This window comes from Fringilla coelebs, assembly GCF_963513975.1.
Source record: "Fringilla coelebs genome assembly, chromosome: 4".
In the NCBI taxonomy this organism is placed as follows: Eukaryota; Metazoa; Chordata; class Aves; order Passeriformes; family Fringillidae; genus Fringilla; species Fringilla coelebs.
This window is the reverse complement of record NC_140032.1, coordinates 44,027,961-44,045,265: the sequence shown is the minus strand read 5'-3', so window position 1 is coordinate 44,045,265 and position 17,305 is coordinate 44,027,961. Positions and strand designations below refer to the sequence as shown.

At 37.0% G+C, this 17,305-nt stretch overlaps 1 protein-coding gene across 1 annotated transcript in view; it reads left to right on the top strand.

The window, feature by feature from the left end:
• FHIP1A (FHF complex subunit HOOK interacting protein 1A) overlaps positions 1 to 17,305 on the top strand; it is a 76,934-nt gene that overhangs the window by 33,980 nt on the left and 25,649 nt on the right. The window contains exons 3-5 of the mRNA XM_084204445.1: positions 8,858 to 9,090; positions 10,483 to 11,109; positions 15,825 to 15,983. Coding sequence (XP_084060571.1) covers positions 8,989 to 9,090; positions 10,483 to 11,109; positions 15,825 to 15,983 — 888 coding nt within the window. The 5' untranslated portion in view covers positions 8,858 to 8,988. The remainder of the gene's footprint in view (positions 1 to 8,857; positions 9,091 to 10,482; positions 11,110 to 15,824; positions 15,984 to 17,305) is intronic.

Below are 17,305 nucleotides of genomic sequence, written 5' to 3'. Positions count from 1 at the left end.
GCAAAAAATTTAACCTACATATAGAAATCTATAGTCTGCCAAAGTCCACCCACCATGCAAATCTGTACTAATACTTTTATTTAAATAAGAGTGTCACTGCAGGAGGTGAGGGTGTTTTTCCGCAGAACTGTGCTCATAGATGTTTTATTTTATTGAGGTTCTTGACTTTGTTTTAGGAATTAATATAACATGAATCTTCAACTTCTGATTGTCTGCTCTGAGTTGGAATGGAAAGGGAGAGGAGGGAGAGCAGTGTTTCTGTGCACTTTCCTATGACATGAATACCTGGGGTTTTGTGCACTGGGAATGGGGAGCTGGAGAGGTAGGATAGGATTTTGTAAGGAAGTGTTCATTTTGCAATTTCCCCCCCCCCCCCCTTTTATTCTTCCACCTCTTTGTTCTTCAGTTAACAGTGAGATATAATGATTTGTGTGTATCATCTTAAGCAGTAATGTTTATTCAGTGGTTTTGCCCAAGTTTGATAATTGCAAATCATAAAAACCAATTTTGCAAGGGACTTTCTCTGTGTCAAAATTGAACATAATTTAGAGCAAAGGAAGTTCAGCAGCTTCTGGAGCTTTCTCTAAGCTAAGTTGGAAATGTCTGATGCAAACAATACTGGTTCAAGAGTTCTGTATTTTCTATCTTTCTTTTAATTCTTTTTAAGAAGGAAAGAAATCGCACAAAAATACATTTATGTTTAAAAGTATCAATCCACTAAATGTAACATTTTGCCAGGAGGCCTATTTAGTATGAGGCAATAAATGTACATAGGGCAAGATAGGAAAATATCTTTCAGATTTTAGTGGCTCATTAAGTTGACTAAGTTTGAGGGGTAATTTGTGATGGGCTTCTGCCATCCTACAGTACACTGAAACAGTTGTCCTGAAGCTCTGTAACAAGATGCTTTTGCTCATTCTCTTTGTTCATTAGTTCATCATGTCACTAACATGCTATCATTTCAGAGTGTAGGAAATAAGGTTGGCTTGGTGGATAAGTAGCTTGGGGTGGTAATTATCTCTAAAATGAGTAGTTTCAGTAGCTAAAGAAGATAAATGATAGATTCAAGTTCTCTAGTCAATTATTATAGTCCAGGTACTATAATGAACATATTGAGAGGTATAGAAGGGTTTTACTGTATTATAGCTACTTAAATTTAGATAGAGGTATAAACTGATTTTTTTCCAGGAAAAAGAGAACTTTGTATTGTGAATGAAGTTTTGGGAGGAAAAAAATATCCATATAGATTATGTTAACAACTATGCGTAACCATTCTACACATAACAGTTTTGATTTTATGGAATATTCTGTCCTTTTCTGGTGCTTTTAGTTTGAAAGAGAAACATAAAGAGAAGTATCCTGTGTATGTGAACAAGAGAGCAATTCTATCTGCAGAGTGGAAGTTCTTTTCTCAGTGCAAACTTGGCAACAACCCTCTTGGGAAGCTTGTTGTTTGGTTTCTTTGTTTATTGGTCAAATAATCATGGTGGTCTTAATGGTGTTTTACTGCTGATTCTTGTGTTTGGACTATATTTAGAACCTGCAGAATCAACCCAGAGTATGGAAATGAAAAAAAAATAAAAATTGTGGCTTCTCTATCATGAAGCACAGAATGTTTAGAATATATGTGTATTAGCATTTTATTGTGATTAATGCTGAAAGCACACACGTCTTCTTTAATGCCACATTGTACACTTGAGAACATTATTCTCGGACTTCTTATGCTTATTATAATGAGTAATTTGACATGTTGTACAAATCACTTGAAAAATTGTCTTACATATTATTGCTATAGTCATAAAATATATAGCTTAATCTTGTTTTCTGTAATCTACATATGATAATTACAGGTGTATTGATAACATTTTTCTAGACCATCTTTCTCTTGGGAAGGTAGTATTTCCTGTTCTGTATGCTAGTGTTCTGAAAATAGTTTTAAATCTTCAGAGTATATAGAGTCTTCTACTGCTTTGCTGGTCTCATTCATCTTTCTGTCAGGAAGGCTTTCTAGAAAGGCAACTTAATAATTTCCTATGAATTTATTTTTTACTTTTGGCTACGGAAACTGTTTTACCTTTCTCAAAAACAATCTAAACAACAAAAAATGTTTCATCACTTCAGCATCACAACTTCAGGAAGCACGTGGCTTCTCTAAATTATGAGCATGTTGGAGCTGGGTTTGTGTGTCATGCAGCTGTCAGAATTATCTTGGAAAGCAAAATTGATGTGCAGAGTTCATGGGTCACTTTGATTTCTTTCTTCCACTAGCATAATCAGAACATAAAGTAGCTTTTGTCAAATGTCTGCTTTCTGATGTGTTACTCCCTCCCATTCCTGGATAGTGATGAATTTTGAAATAAACCCTGTACAGATTCTCAGTGAAGATGAAGACTTTGGCAACAACTTTTTAGCAATAATTCATTTAAATTATAGCAAAAAATTACTAGTCTAGACATAGCATGGGATATTTGTAATTCACTATACATGAAATAATGGAAAGTAGATTCTTTCACTCAGTGACCTGTGCTGTGCCCTCTGGAGTTGTTTTGTTTCTCTTTGAAACTTGGTATGGAAACATTTGCAGTACAAAGTTTTAAACTGAGATTTGTTTTGCTTGTAATGTCTGTCTCACACAGTACAACACCAAATGCCTTGGTCTGTGGGCCTTGGACATTTTTATGACTTGGTTTTGTGTGGAAGCAGTCTTTTCTGGAGTCATCAATTTTGCTGGTGGTGTGGGAATGAACCAACAAAGCTAAAGCCTTTGAACTGATTTCAGTTCAATGACATCTGCATTCTTTAGTTTGTAGGTAGAAAAGAGCTTTTCTGAACTGCTATTTTAAAGGCCTTTTTTTAAAGTTCAGTTTGATATCGTTTTGACTAGTAGCAGACTGGACACCTCAGTCATACTCTGCCACAATGCTGTTGGGAATAGAGAGGTATCTATCTTGGATTTTAAAGACCCTAGCTGCTATTTTATTATTATGTTTTTAACCAATGTAATATGTGTTTTGAACCACTAATTGTTACTGAATTGTTGCCTTTCTATAGTAGGCTAAATGTGAGGACATAAAATACAATAGAGAAACAGGTTTATTATATTCTTTATCTCTCATAAAAAGGATCAAATCATACCATTAGAATAACAACCATATTTTTTTTCTTTCTCTAGCTCCAGAATTATGACCTAGGGATATGAACATGTAGTTCATTCCTCCTGGGACTTCGCAAACACAGCTTCAGTAATTATATGCTCTCAAGTTCCAGTGAAATTGCCTATGTGCAAATGAGTGTGGTAGATGAACATACCCTGTAGTGTAACAGGTAAATCGGGCCTTTCCTGAGCAGGTCAAGGTCTCTGTCAAGTAGTCTATGTTGCTTAATTCCTGTTTTCTTGAGCAGTCAGTACCATTTCTCTACTTTGGTAATATGACCTTCGATGAACCATCTTTGCTGGGTACACCGTGTGTAATTTCAGCCTAACCCATCAATGCCTTTTGGATCATAGTGCCTAACTGGCATCTCTGTTCTTTCATTTTGGCTGCCCCATGCAGCAGGAGTCTCTGAGGGCCTCGTATGTGGCTTAGCCATGTCCCAGGGCATAGGCTGCCAGCAGGAGTTGATCCTGTTGCTTGCTCTTGGAGCAAGTCTGTTTATGCCTGTGTAGCACTGCTGGGCTGGAGTGGTCAGCTGGGCCTTGGGGTGTCTCTGCTGCTTGCTTGCTTGCTGTGGGGAAATTGCATCTTGATATGTCTGGAGAACCATGGAATCATTTAATCCTGGAACCTGGACCTCCTAATGTATCATACGGTAGGATTATACAGATCACATGAAGAGCTTAGTGGTAGTCTGATTGAGCTAATGGGAATCTACAATAAATATGTGAGTAGTGTAGCTCCCCAGACATTTGATAAAAGATGAATTGTGGTTTTTAACTGAAGCAGGCTGACTGTAGATGGGACAGGAAGATTTTTTGTCTCATTATAAAGCACACTGTGTGTAGTTTCTCTCATGAGAGAGATCGTTAGGCAGTCTGTGGGGACAAGGCACAAGACATTCTTACTTTCATGTTAGCAGGTTGGATTAAATTGTGCTTGATGAGAACAGATTGATACTTTGATTAACTACATTGCTTTAAAATTTGTGGTGTCTCTTCTCTGTTAGGCTTTTAACTAGATAGCTTTATCAGTGTAAAACATCTTGTTCCACCTGCACATGGAAGGCTTAGCATGTTTGCAAATACTGGGTAGAAAAGCTGGATTGAAGAAGGCTGCCTAGATGTGAAACGCTTGCTTGAGGTAGACAAAGGACAGGAGAAATTGGGACTGCAGCACTGAACTAAGAAGGCAGATAATAGTTCACATTGTTTAAATGATTCCTCTAGTTATCTGCTTCAGCTTTCTTGCTAGTAGAGCTTCTGGAGATGAGTAGGACTTTATGAAAATGAGTGTTCCTTGAAGCAGTGACTTTTAGCCACTGATAGTTTTGCAGTTGCCTACCACAGACCTACTGCTCTCCAGTGAACAACCTGTAATCCTTTTGCACTCTTGTGGTGATTGAATAGGATCATTAAGGGTAGGATGTGACTGTTCTTCATAGGCTTTGCTTTTGCAGCAAAACTTTTGTCATAACACTATGAATCCTTTTCTGTGAAAGGACTGATGTCTTCCTTTGGAACACTGTTGTTAAGATTTAAACCCTCTCCCTGATCATAGTCCTTAAAGAAAATCTGACTAATTCGTGCAGAAGGCTTTCTTTTCAACCAAAAGTAAACAAATCCTGAACAAGGTCCCTTTTAAGTTGAAACTAAGTTGAGGCATGCTAAAATTTGACACTTATTTTTCTCCTACTTCCCTCATCCACTTAGCAGAGACTGCAGAGGCGTGATTGCATAGCTGTGAGCAAGAGCATATCATTTCCCTCTGCTCTTTTGAAGTGGTCTAATTTCAAGCCCCTTTATGCTATGCTGATCCATGAAAAAGTTTTGATATTTAATGTTTCTTTCACTGCAAATGAGGCTTCTTTGTTGCTTCTTGTGTACCTGGGCTGACAGAGGAAAGCTTTGGCCTGTAGAGAGCAAAAGTGCAGTATCTGATAACAGAGGTTCACTTGTGTTTGTGAATTGTTGAGCATGGCATCCTAATGTCTCAACAGAAGACAACCTTGATAAATTGCACAGCCTTGCAGCATATTTTATACCTTCTTTACTGTGTTACTGTATTAGGCTGTGTATCTTTTGTCTTTGTTATGCATTGCCAGAGAAACCCCAATCCTGCAAACTTTCGTGCTGGTTTGTTTGGTTTTTATTAATGCAAAAGTGAAGTTTTTGAGAAGAGTCACTTGACTGTGAGAAAACTGTGAGAAAACTTCTCAAGGGGTTCTCTGCTAGGCTGTTCTTCCTACTGTACTTCGCAGTAAAATAAGTACTTGTTTTGCTTGAGGTGTTGAGCCCTGTAATCAGCTGTGTGAAAAGAGCTGATGGATTCCAGGCTTCTGAAGGAAAGCTGAATGTAGATGTCCTCCCACGAGCCCAATGACTGAGTCTTGTGCACTGCTGCTTTTCTTCAACTGGATGTAGGCTGAGTTGTACTAAAGCTTTTTGAAATAGCTCTAGAAGGCATATGTAAGTGGGCTTGACCTTGTGATATCATTGAACAACTGCTAGATAAGATGTGAAAGATTTACCTGCTAGGAAGGTTCTGTTACTGTACGGCAGAGTCCAAGTATTAAACTTGAGCAGAGGCTTTTGGAAGTAGAATTTTGAATGGACTGCATGAGAGGCATATTCACACTTGTCAGGGTTATCAAATGGTGGAGTAATAACTTGATCAGGATTTAGCAGAGACAAAAGGCTAAATTATTGTAAAATTTTAATAATGAGCTGATTAAAATAAATGGTTACTTTTGTTCTTAGTGGCCCCTGAGTTCACTTCTGCTTTTTTCTCCATGAATTGGTGTTTTATAAATTAATTTACTTCCTCACCTTTGGACTTATTCTGGTCAGGTTATTTGTCTTGTTTAATTGAAGTGAAATTTAATTCACCGGGAATGATGTGATGTTACATTTAGTATTGCACATTTGGTCTTGCAATATAATCAAGAAAACCTAATATAGTAACAAAATCTGCTTACAATGAATGTAGTCTGTCTGCTTCTGGTATAACTACAGCATGTTAGTTTGAAATGTATCTTACAAGATATTCTCTCATCCAGTTCAATTGCATTTTTAAAATAGGGATGCTGTTTTTAGGACCTATTCTGTGACCACTTAAGTTGTCAAAAGCTTTTTGAAACACTATTACAGAGTTTGAAGTCTTTAAAGCCTACACAATATATTAGTGTTTTGTATTACTAAGGAAATCCCAGCATCCCAAGACGCTTTTGAAACTGGAAATATTTTCTTCCTTATGGGAATTGAATTGAACATAGAAATATTATTGCACACTTCAGTCTGCAATGCTGTCTTGTTACTTTTAGATTTGTGGTTTTCTGAGCCCTAACCCTAGGCCTAACCCTAACCCCAACCCTAGGCGCAGCAGTAGCGCAAGCCTTGGGCGGAGCTGGTGGAAAGCAGAAAGATGGGGAGGGAGCCATGTTGTGGCAGTCCTGTGTTCCCCTTGGCATGCTGCTTTTGTCTGCTGTGTGCTTGAACTGTCTGCATCTGGAGAGTCTCACAGCACTGATTTTTATCAGAATCTGTGAAGACAGCCATAGTCTCCTTTGTTGTTGTTTTTATCACAAGTACTGGAGACTGATGTTAAGTTTCTGATTCTGTGCTGCTGATGGAATTTGTCATGTGATAGGTAGATGCGTAATATTAGTTTCAGTTAAATTCTTAAATGACATGCAATGGCTACATTGAAACAACTTTTAAGTTGTCAAATGATGGAACTCATAAATTGCCTCTGCTTTGTTAATTAACTTCCCTTACTTCACCTTCTGATACCATCTTTAATTACAGATCATATTAGTTTTTCCAAAGCTGCTTGCTTCATGCGTGGTAGAGATCTGTTAAAAGGGTGAATTAGGGTTGTAAAGTGAAGGTCACTTTTGCCTGGAGGAGTCTGCTGGACTTCTACCGACATGGAAAGATTTCTTTTTGCAGGAGGTGCTGGCAAAAGGAACCAGCAGGAAGTGGGCAGGTGATCTGAAGTATATGTCAGTTAAATATTCCTTGGATTATCAGCTATGGTATTAGGCAAAGTACTTAGAGTAGGCTTTTTCTAATTGGTGTGTAAGCATGCATTGTGTTTTTCCAGTGTTTCTTGGTAGAAATGTTGAGTGCTCAGAGTTACAAACACATTGCTAGAAGGCGTGCATTTAAGATATAGTGATATTATTACTTAAGGAAGTCATGATAAAAACACTCAGATCCTGGAGTGCCAGCTTCATTCTGGAAGCGTTGTCACCCAAACAGATAAAGTGTGCAGGATTTATACTGGTTGTCCTGGCTTCTCCACACATGGAATATGTTATCTGCAAAAAGGATGGGCTAGATTGTGTTACTTGTATTGTGTGAGAGTGCTTAGCAAATGCATAGGAAGTACATTTAAATGCTGAAAGAAGCGGGGTTAGGATGAAGATTGAATCTTGAATATATGAAAATATGTGTGTGTGTATATATACACAGGGAAGTGCATAACCTCCTTGCTTGCCTCAGAAATCTTAACAGTTGTACCCTGTATATTTTTGAACTCTTTTAAAGTGGCAGAAGTCACTGCTACTTTTGAGACAGACTGTATGTTTTCCTCTGCTAGCAGCTTCAAGAATGTAAACAGAACACATGTACAGGGAGCAGAGATGTCCACTACAGAGAAGAGATTTTCATCTTTTAAGATATGCAAAGAGAAATCCCTTCTATACTGGCGAAGAATTGCTGTGTGGGATTTGGCAGCTTATGCTACAAAAAAATTCTGTTTGTTGTTGGACGCTTCTGGTTGGGCTTTTTTTGCTATGGTCCCAAAGTGAAATAAATTAAATGCCTAGTTGGTTTGCAAAAAGGAGAATAAAGATGTAAACTTTATAAAAAGAAAAAGGGTTGGGGGGAGCTGTGTGACTTATACACTGGTGTGTAAGGGAGTACTATGTTCTCTTAAGCCTCTCAAATATCTGCAGGATATCAATCTTTGTTTCATTTTAACTTTCCCCTGCAGGTGTGCAGCTACTTTGATACTCATATAGCTAGGATATTAAATAATGGATGAATGGAATGTTTCAATATTTTCTCTTATTGTCATAGTCCTTTAATATGACCTCTCAATTTATTTGGCTTTGGATACATGAAGGCTTTATCTTTCATGTTGTTCAGTTTTGTTTACTTTGGTATTGATGGAGATGCACCCTTCTATGTGAATATGGCGCTCTACAGATGTTTTCAACTGTTTATGATATGGTTTCTGGCAGAACACTTCTAAGAATTTGTAATTATATCTATTACTGGAAGATATTTTAAAAAAAAACCTGGAGAAATAGCCTCTTTTTTTTTTACCTGTGCAGTCTATGCAACATTAGTTACTAAGTAACTCTGAACAGACATGGTCAGATGGCAAGTGTCATAATGTGAAACTAAAAATGCAGTGATATGCATAAAATGTTTATTGCATAAACTTCTGTTGGGCTTGTTTATTTCAGTAGCACCTTATTACAGTCACTGATCTCAAAAGTTTGAGCATTAAGCTATTATGAGCAAATAATATCCCATATAACATGCTTTAAAAAATTCTATCCTCAAAATGAATTAAAAGAAGAAAAGTTTGTGTTCTCTTTAAGAATGTTTTTTTCTGTTAGACACTATAATTTGATGTTCACTGGTACATGTGTGGTACATTTCTTTTTGGTTTTGTTTTCTCTTTAACAGATTTCTGTGGGTACCAAAGCTCAGGTCACAGTATCAATCTCATCACGATGCTTGAACATCTGTAGCTCACTGGAGGATTTCAAAAAGAAATTCAGCATGACCTAGTTGGCTTGACCTGTGGAAATCTTATAATGTCCTCTGGAACAAGTATCAGCAGAAACAGGCAGGCTCCCAGCCTGCAGGGTGTTGACCCAGAAACATGCATGATAGTGTTTAGAACACATTGGGCACAGGTAATGTTAATTAGTTTTATTGATTGAAGTAAGCTGCATTAATACAAATTTGCTTCATTCTTTCTTTTGGGATAATCCTGAATTGCTCAGGAACAAATGTCTTTTCATGCAGAATGTAGTAGATGACACTCAACTATTTTTAAAATGCAAAGATAATTGACCTTTCAAGGTATGGTTAGCCTTTACTAACCACATGTGGAACTCTGGATTTGCATCTAAATGGGAAATGGTAGGACATGGTAATATCTTATTGAAGGCCTAGATCTTCTTACTGGCTTTCCTGTTGATTCATTGTGACTTGCACACAAAGTTGCAGACTTCTGTGCTTCTTTTCCTTGTGCTAGGTAAGCCTTGCTTATCCTTTTTAAAGCAAATTAGATGCACAGTGCAAAGCTGTATGCACTCTCGTTTATTATGGATAGATGTAGATTATACACTTCAGCATATTCTAAAAATTGTTTGCATGTCATCAAGATAATTGCTTTTAAGCAAAGATGTTTTGCTGTGAGCATCATAATATAAGATCTTGTTTGGTGCAGTAATGTTAATAACCTAACAATTTAGATAAAATTGATTTCTGTGCTGCTGTTCTTGTTGTTCTTTGGTGCTTCCAAGAAACTAGCCAGACAGATGGTGGTTTTTCCGAGGTGTTCCAGAGTCAGAGAAGCTGTCATTCAAGAATCACCTTTTCTTACCTAACTAGTGATGTGTCATATTAAGGGAGCCACTGTTCCTATAGGCTTTTGTGGGAAAAAGGCTAAAGATAATGGTTTGTTTTGTTTTTTTTTTTTGCAGACTATGAGCTTTATTGTTTGCATGCACAACAGAATGTACTTCATTGTTACAAGTGCTGGTCTGACTATTATTACTATATTGAAAGTTTCAAGAGTATGTGGGTGTCAATGGCTACTTAGTATCATGTAAAAGTTGGCAAACAAAGAATAGCACTGTCAGCTGCTACTACTCTTACTACTGCAAAACATCCCATGATATTGATATTCCTGAGCACAGTTACTCTGGCTGCAGAACAGGCCCTTTTATTTCAGTCTTCCATGACAAACTTGTTTCAAACATCATGGAAGCTCAATTTCTGAACACTAATGAAACCTAATTTATCTCTATTTGAGAGAACCCCTTGTTTTCAGGAATAGAGTAAATGACAAATTTGGGTGCTTATTAAAAAAGGTGAACAACAGCAGTATATTCTTGCCTTGTACACACCAAATGTGAAACTTTTGGGTCTTGTCTGTCAAACTTCCTAAATTTGAAAACATAAAAAGACAATGCTTTTTGTGTTAAAGAATTTTGATAATTTCTTCCCTTGTAGTGATAGGTGCATGCATTTTATGATGCATTCAAGCGCATTAAAACTTTATCTTTGTTTCTCTTTAGGTTCTGAAAATCTTAGAGAAGCATGATCCTTTGAAAAATACTCAGGCAAAATATGGGGCAATCTCAGCTGATGAGGCCAGCACTGTCCAGAATTATGTGGAGCACATGCTTTTCTTATTAATTGAGGAGCAAGCAAAGGATGCCTCAATGGGGCCTATTCTGGAGTTTGTGGTCTCAGAAAACATCATGGAGAAGCTTTTCCTCTGGAGCCTACGGCGACAGTTCACTGATGAGACAAAAATCGAGCAACTCAAAATGTATGAAATGCTTGTAACCCAGTCTCACCAGCCTTTGCTGCATCACAAGCCCATTTTGAAGCCTTTGATGATGTTGCTGAGCTCGTGCTCAGGAACAACCACTCCAACAGTGGAAACAGAGTTGGTTGTCCTCTTGAACCAGCTCTGCTCTATAATAGCCAAAGATCCCTCCATTTTAGAACTGTTTTTCCACACTAGTGAGGACCAAGGAGCTGCCAATTTCCTCATTTTTTCCCTGCTGATCCCCTTCATCCATCGAGAAGGAACAGTAGGCCAACAGGCCCGGGATGCCCTGCTTTTTATTATGTCTCTGTCTGCAGAAAACAACCTTGTTGCAAATCACATAGCAGAAAACACCTATTTTTGCCCAGTAAGTTGTTCTTGTTTTACATGGTCTTCAGCGCTAAACTAACTGTCTTTCCTGCATTCTTTCCTCCTTTTCTGTCATTTTTGGTAAAGAAGTGTGGTAACACATTTGTTTCTGCTGGCGCCTATTTATTTCATAAATGGTAATGCTGTTTAAACCATCCCCAATGCCAAACACAGTCATGCTTCTGGTTTCCATACTTTTGTGCTTTTGGGCCAGCACAAATGTTTTTGCAGTCACACAGTGAATTGAATTGGAAAACTGATGGAAGTTATAGCAGAACGTAGTGGGAGGGAAATCTATTATATCTTACTGTGAGGTACCTTTGAGATTCTGGGGCTGAAGGGAGTGAGGAGTGAGGTGTCCTGAGGGTGGTTGTTTCAGGTGGCAGCACAAGCTTAAGCTGGCTGTGCTTCCCACACTGACATCAGTTTAACAGTCCAAAAAACAAGTGTGAGAATAGTGACGGTGTTACAGAAATATTTATTTTTTTTCAAGATAAAAGGGTTATTTGCTCATTGTCACAAAATTGGATGTTTCTATGGCTGTCTCAGGCTAACCGCCATCTTGCTATGTTGTTCTGTGTTACAAAACTTGGTAGCACTGTTACATTGTTACACCTGGCAAATTGATGTTACTACACGAATAGAAAACCTTTACTTACCTTGCTGTTAAGTAAGTAATCTGATTCAACTAACAAAGCTGTGCTACTGCAGTTTTAAAGCTAAAGCAGACTGGAATAACAACACCTGCTTCTTCATGCCTTATCACAGTCTGAGATCTGCAATGGATGTGTTTAAACCCAAATATCATTCTGTACAGAAGTTGCTCTCGTGGGTCACTTTTTGGATGGATTCTTTTATATTCTGCATGGCTTGCATTTTGATTTAAAGTACTGGAGAACTGAAGTGGAGGACAGTCTTACATGGCTACTAAAGCAGAGAGCTGTAGAAGAGAGAGCACTAGAATCCCTGCCACTGCTCGACAGCTGCTCCAGCCTTAGGCTTTCATTTATTCTGAGATTGCGTTGAGCAGTAGGGCAGAGCCACATTTGTAGGGTAGGTGAAACCTAAACATTCCACAACAAAACTTCTAAATGGTTTCTTTTGTCAGTTGTAAATACTGCATCAATTTGAGACTCCAGTTGACCTGGTTTAATAGATACTGCCAAAGAATATAGTATTGATTCTCCGGCTGTCCTTAAGACAGATACCGTTATTGGATCCATGCTATAACTTCCACAATTACATTTTCCAATTAGTTAAAAAAAAAAAAAACAAAAACAAAAAACCAACAACAAAAACCCAGACTTATTACACTGAAGATAAAAGCCAGCTTTCAACATCAGGAAGTCATGACTGACAATCATTCCAATTAGGAAGGCTTCTTGTCAAAATGTGCTAAAATCAGACTTCTCTGAACAGTAATGAGGTTGGCCTAAGTCTATAATAGGACTTTAATGTAATGCCATATATTTAGCTTCCCAGCACAATATCTTTTTTGAATTTGAATTGTGATGAACTGAAAAACAGATTTTGTTCTGATGGAGGATTTTGTAGGTGTCAGTGACATTGCTGTATATCACTGAAATCAGTGCAAATGTTGCCTCAGGTACTCTGCAAAACAGTTAATGCAGTCCTGTGTTAATAGCAGAGACATTTTGGGTGGCACTGTGTTGATGTTATCTTTGTTTCTGGGGATGGGTTGGCATGTAGGGTTTTCGTTACCATGCCTTATTTCATAATATAGGTATCCCCTGTGGAGGGGTCTGCCCATAAATCTCTGCTGCCTTATGTGCCCAGATCAATGTTAGATCTGTTCCAATGTGAACCTTCCTGTTTTTTGACATAAATTTGGTTAACAGCTTTTTAAAACCTGGGCTGGCTGTAGATCCACAGTATTCAAAACTGTAGCTGAAGAGACTATAGGGAAGGAAGGAAGGAGACAGTTTGCAATGGGTTGCATCACTAAAAAATGTTTTTAGCACAGAATGTGTGGGCAAACTATTTGGTAAAGTTTTCTGGTTTAAATCAAATAGCTTTTATCATGTTTTGACGTGAAAGTTTTCTGGATATGATTGAAAATACTATCTGTTCAGCATTATAATAAAAAAATGTTTCTCGAGAATTTTGAGCAGGGTAACGTCACAAAGTCCCTCACAAAACTTTGTAAATACGTTGCAGCTTAGGAAAGCAACTGTTATAGCAGGAGGAGGGATGGCTCTGTAGTGTCCTTCAAAAGTTGTGGCTGCAAAGAGAGAGAAAGACTATGGATGTCGGAGGAGAGAGAATTATTAAAAAGAAATAATTGTCCAGATAGCAATTGTTTATGCATTAACAACACATTATACTCACATAGTATGCCTGGGATTGCAAATCATGTAGTCAATGTCTTCTGTGAGTCAAGAGAAAGTAAATAAATCAAAGAAACTGGTTTGTAGAGGTACCCATGACTCAGTGGTGAGAAAAAAAATGCTGAGGATGCTTGTAAAAGTAGATGAGCATGTAGGGCTGACATGACAAATGCTAGAAGAAGTTTAAAAGGACACTGCTTGCATAAAACAAAAAATAAAACCAATCTTCCTTTTTCAGGATGTGAATGCATTCATTTCCTTCCCTTTCAGATTACTTTTTTCATTAATGTTTCATTTCTGATTAAAACTCTGTTCTCTTGGTAATTTCAGATGGTAACCCTCTTTATACCATACACTTTGTGAACATTTTAAAATATTTTTTATCTGAAGAGATGAAATTGCATCCTGTGGCTACTCAGTGCTTAAGAAACAATTCCACAGAGCCACTTGTGTTATACTTCATAGCAAAAATAAGAGCTTCCTAAACTTTATGGATTTTAGCAGCTGCATCTGTCACTTCTTACTTCAGTAAGTCTGACAGACTAAAGAATTCAAGACTTTGACTGATTGTGAGTTCACTGCTCCTTTTAGCGGAGAGTAGTATGTTTTGTTCAAGGTCAGCTTCTTGTGCTTAAGGGCTAATACCCACATGAAGGAGAAACATGATGGGACACAGCTCTGAGAATCAGATTGCATACTGAGAGGGTGCATTTGTGTTTATGAATAGCAATTAAACTTTAAGCAGACAATGGAAAATCAAGTGTGCATTAATTAAAAGTTCACAAGACAAACAAATGTCAAATTCTCTCATCATCGGAAGCCTGGGTTTGTGAGAGTGTGTTTGTGTGGGTTATGTGTAGGTAGTTCTGTATGAGCTTTTTTCTGAGCTCTTCTACCGTGAGAAAGAAAAAACCCCAAAGAGATTCTGGTTGTAGAAGAATGGGATTGTACAAATAAAGCTTTGCTCAATAGCTTTAGATTCTCATTTTTTTAACATATGTCCAGCTTTGTCCTTTATCTAACTGTGTATATAAGACTGTGTATGTGTCACTGTACTAAAGCAGTCAATTTCCACAGTATTCCCCTCTCCACCTTAATATTTGGCTTACTTACCTATGCCAGAATAAATCCATCTTCAAAATTATTAGGAATAAAAAGTATTCAGAAAGACAGACTTAGTCTGACTGTATGGATTAACAATTACAATTGCTTGTGCTTGGGTAGGACCAAAACCTGATCACTGTCTGTGAACCCTTGGTCTTTGATCTGGACATTGTCAACTGTTTGTTTTCCAGTGTTTTAGTAGATAAGATCTGTGTTTCATCTGAGCTTGACGTCTAGCCCTGTAGATGCCAAGTAGCCATTTGTAAGAGGAAATATTCTTAGAAGTGTCTGTGGAATGAAAATTAAAAAGATTTCCATCGGGCTGAGTTATAATGTTCCCATTAAAATGAGAATCATATTAAAAAATTAATTGTGAAGTTCTATGAAGTCATCTCAGAAGGATAAGAGTCCTAAGTAATATTTAGAAAGTTTCTGGCTTCAAATAACTTTAATAATTAAAGAGTGCATTTGAAAATACTGTACTCTAGATACATTCAGCAAAATTTAATAACCTTTTTGGAAATATGCTTTCTAAATTGTAACTAAAAATGCTCTCTTGTTCTTCGGTGATACATTCTACATAAATCACCTGTAAGGCTTAATATTACTGAAAACATTTTTTAAATAATAACTGATTTCAGACTCTTTTATTTTTCAGTTTCCCTCCTTTAAACAAATATGTAAGGAAGATGGGAAATTATGAACAGTTAAATTTAGTTCTTTAAAAGTGAATTTAGCTGAGTCTAAGTGCCTGGCAATCAAAGTCAATATGTATCTGTGGTCTAAGTGGGGCTGAACTTCACTGTTGTTAATGGGGCACTTTCCCCCTCCATTTCTGATGTTTCATGTTTCTGAGTGAAATGACTTCATACATGTTTGAGCAGTGACATATGAATCACCAGCAAAAGACAAGCTGTAGATAATGGCACTGATGGCTGTTTCTAAAAGGGACTAAAGGAAAGCATAAATAAGTTTAGAAAATTTTTAAAAGAAATTATAACTTTGGATGAATAAAAAAAGACAAGATAACCTGATTTTTTCCATCACTTTCTCCTAAATACCAGATCTTGAACTAAGCTTATTATATGGAAGGCTCTTTAAAATATTTATGTCTTTCTGCCACAGGACTTTTTTGAAAGGAAATTAAATTAATCTTAACACTTTCTTATGTTACTGAAACTAATAGGAGAAACCATTTGTGGTACTGCCATTCAAGCAGATGGAAAGTTAACTTATTTCCTCTTCTGTTTCTGAAATACAGGTGCTAGCAACAGGACTAAGTGGCCTCTATTCATCTTTGCCTACAAAGCTGGAAGAAAAAGGAGAAGAATGGCACTGTCTGATGAAAGACGACTGGCTTTTGTCACCAGCCCTTGTACAATTCATGAATTCCCTTGAATTTTGCAATGCTGTGATACAGGTAACTGAATGGAGTTAGCTTATTCTTTAGAAGTAGTAGTAAGTTACAGCTCCTGCAAAAGCTTGTATGTCATAGAGTTTATTTATTTTTGTTAATGGCATGAACTATTAAAGCTCAATGGCATGAACTATTAAAGCTGTGTAGAAAATGAATGCCTTGTGCTGTCTGTCCTGGTTATAAGGATGAACTAATATATTTGTGGTTTTGAGGTGCCAAATGTTTAAAATGAAAGCTTGATATTGGGAACATTTTCTGTTAAAAGAAAAAGCAAATGTTTATTGCATTTTAATACCACTGTTGATCCTAGAAGTAAATGGACTGCCTTTACATGTGGGGAAAAATAGGGTTTATATCTGTATTTGTTTAAGCTCTCATAACAGCATACAGAAGAAAATAGTGAAAATAGTCTGTTTTGCCTGTTGGTGAGCACAACACAAAGAAAGCCTTCCAAGCAGAATTATTTAGGTGTTCTTCTAGAAGTATTAATTCATTTTAGATTGGCCTATTTTGAATCTGTTCTGTTCTTCTTTTCAGTGCTTTGCTCCCTTACTATTTTTTTCTGATTTAAATGTAAAATTAAATTTTTGTCTTTATATATTGTTTTTAAGCCTTGAATGCTTAAATCCAGTATTTCATTAAAACAGGATCTAAATTCTACAGAAACTGTGGATTTGTGTTATTTGAAGAAATGTGCTGGATAGGATTGAAAATTTAGTCACATTTACTGTTAAATAAAAGATATGTTTCGGTGCAATGCGTGCAAAGTACAGTAAAGGAACTGATTGACTATTAAAGCCTTGAACAAGCAAAAATAATAGTAGCTGTCATTGTTCAAATGCACTATACAAGGTTTTTAGCATGCATGTTTAAACATGAAGAGGAGACAATATTAATTTTGGTGTCTAACCAGAGTTATTCTGCAGATCTACGTTTGCAGGAGATCATAATTGATACCTTTATCATAAAAAATTACATAAAGGGCCCTGCAGAAAAGTTAAAGAATGAATTATTTTTAAAAAAACACTGTTCAAATAGATTCAAAATGGTTAGGGATATCAGCTGACATGCAGAAAGAGCAGTTTCTGACTGCTGCTTGATTGTGTCTGTATAGTCTTCAGCTGACTTGAAAGCTCAATGACAGTAGGAATTTTTGCTTTGCACATAGAATGGTCTGTGTTCACCCAAAAACTTTGGCCAGAGATTAAAAAGGAACAGAGTAGCCAAGACCTCTTGCCATTTACTGCTTTTTCCCTGGACCACAGCATAGGAAGGGCCACTCTTTTCTTCCTGTTACCAAATTAAGAGTTACAAATTAAAGGAAG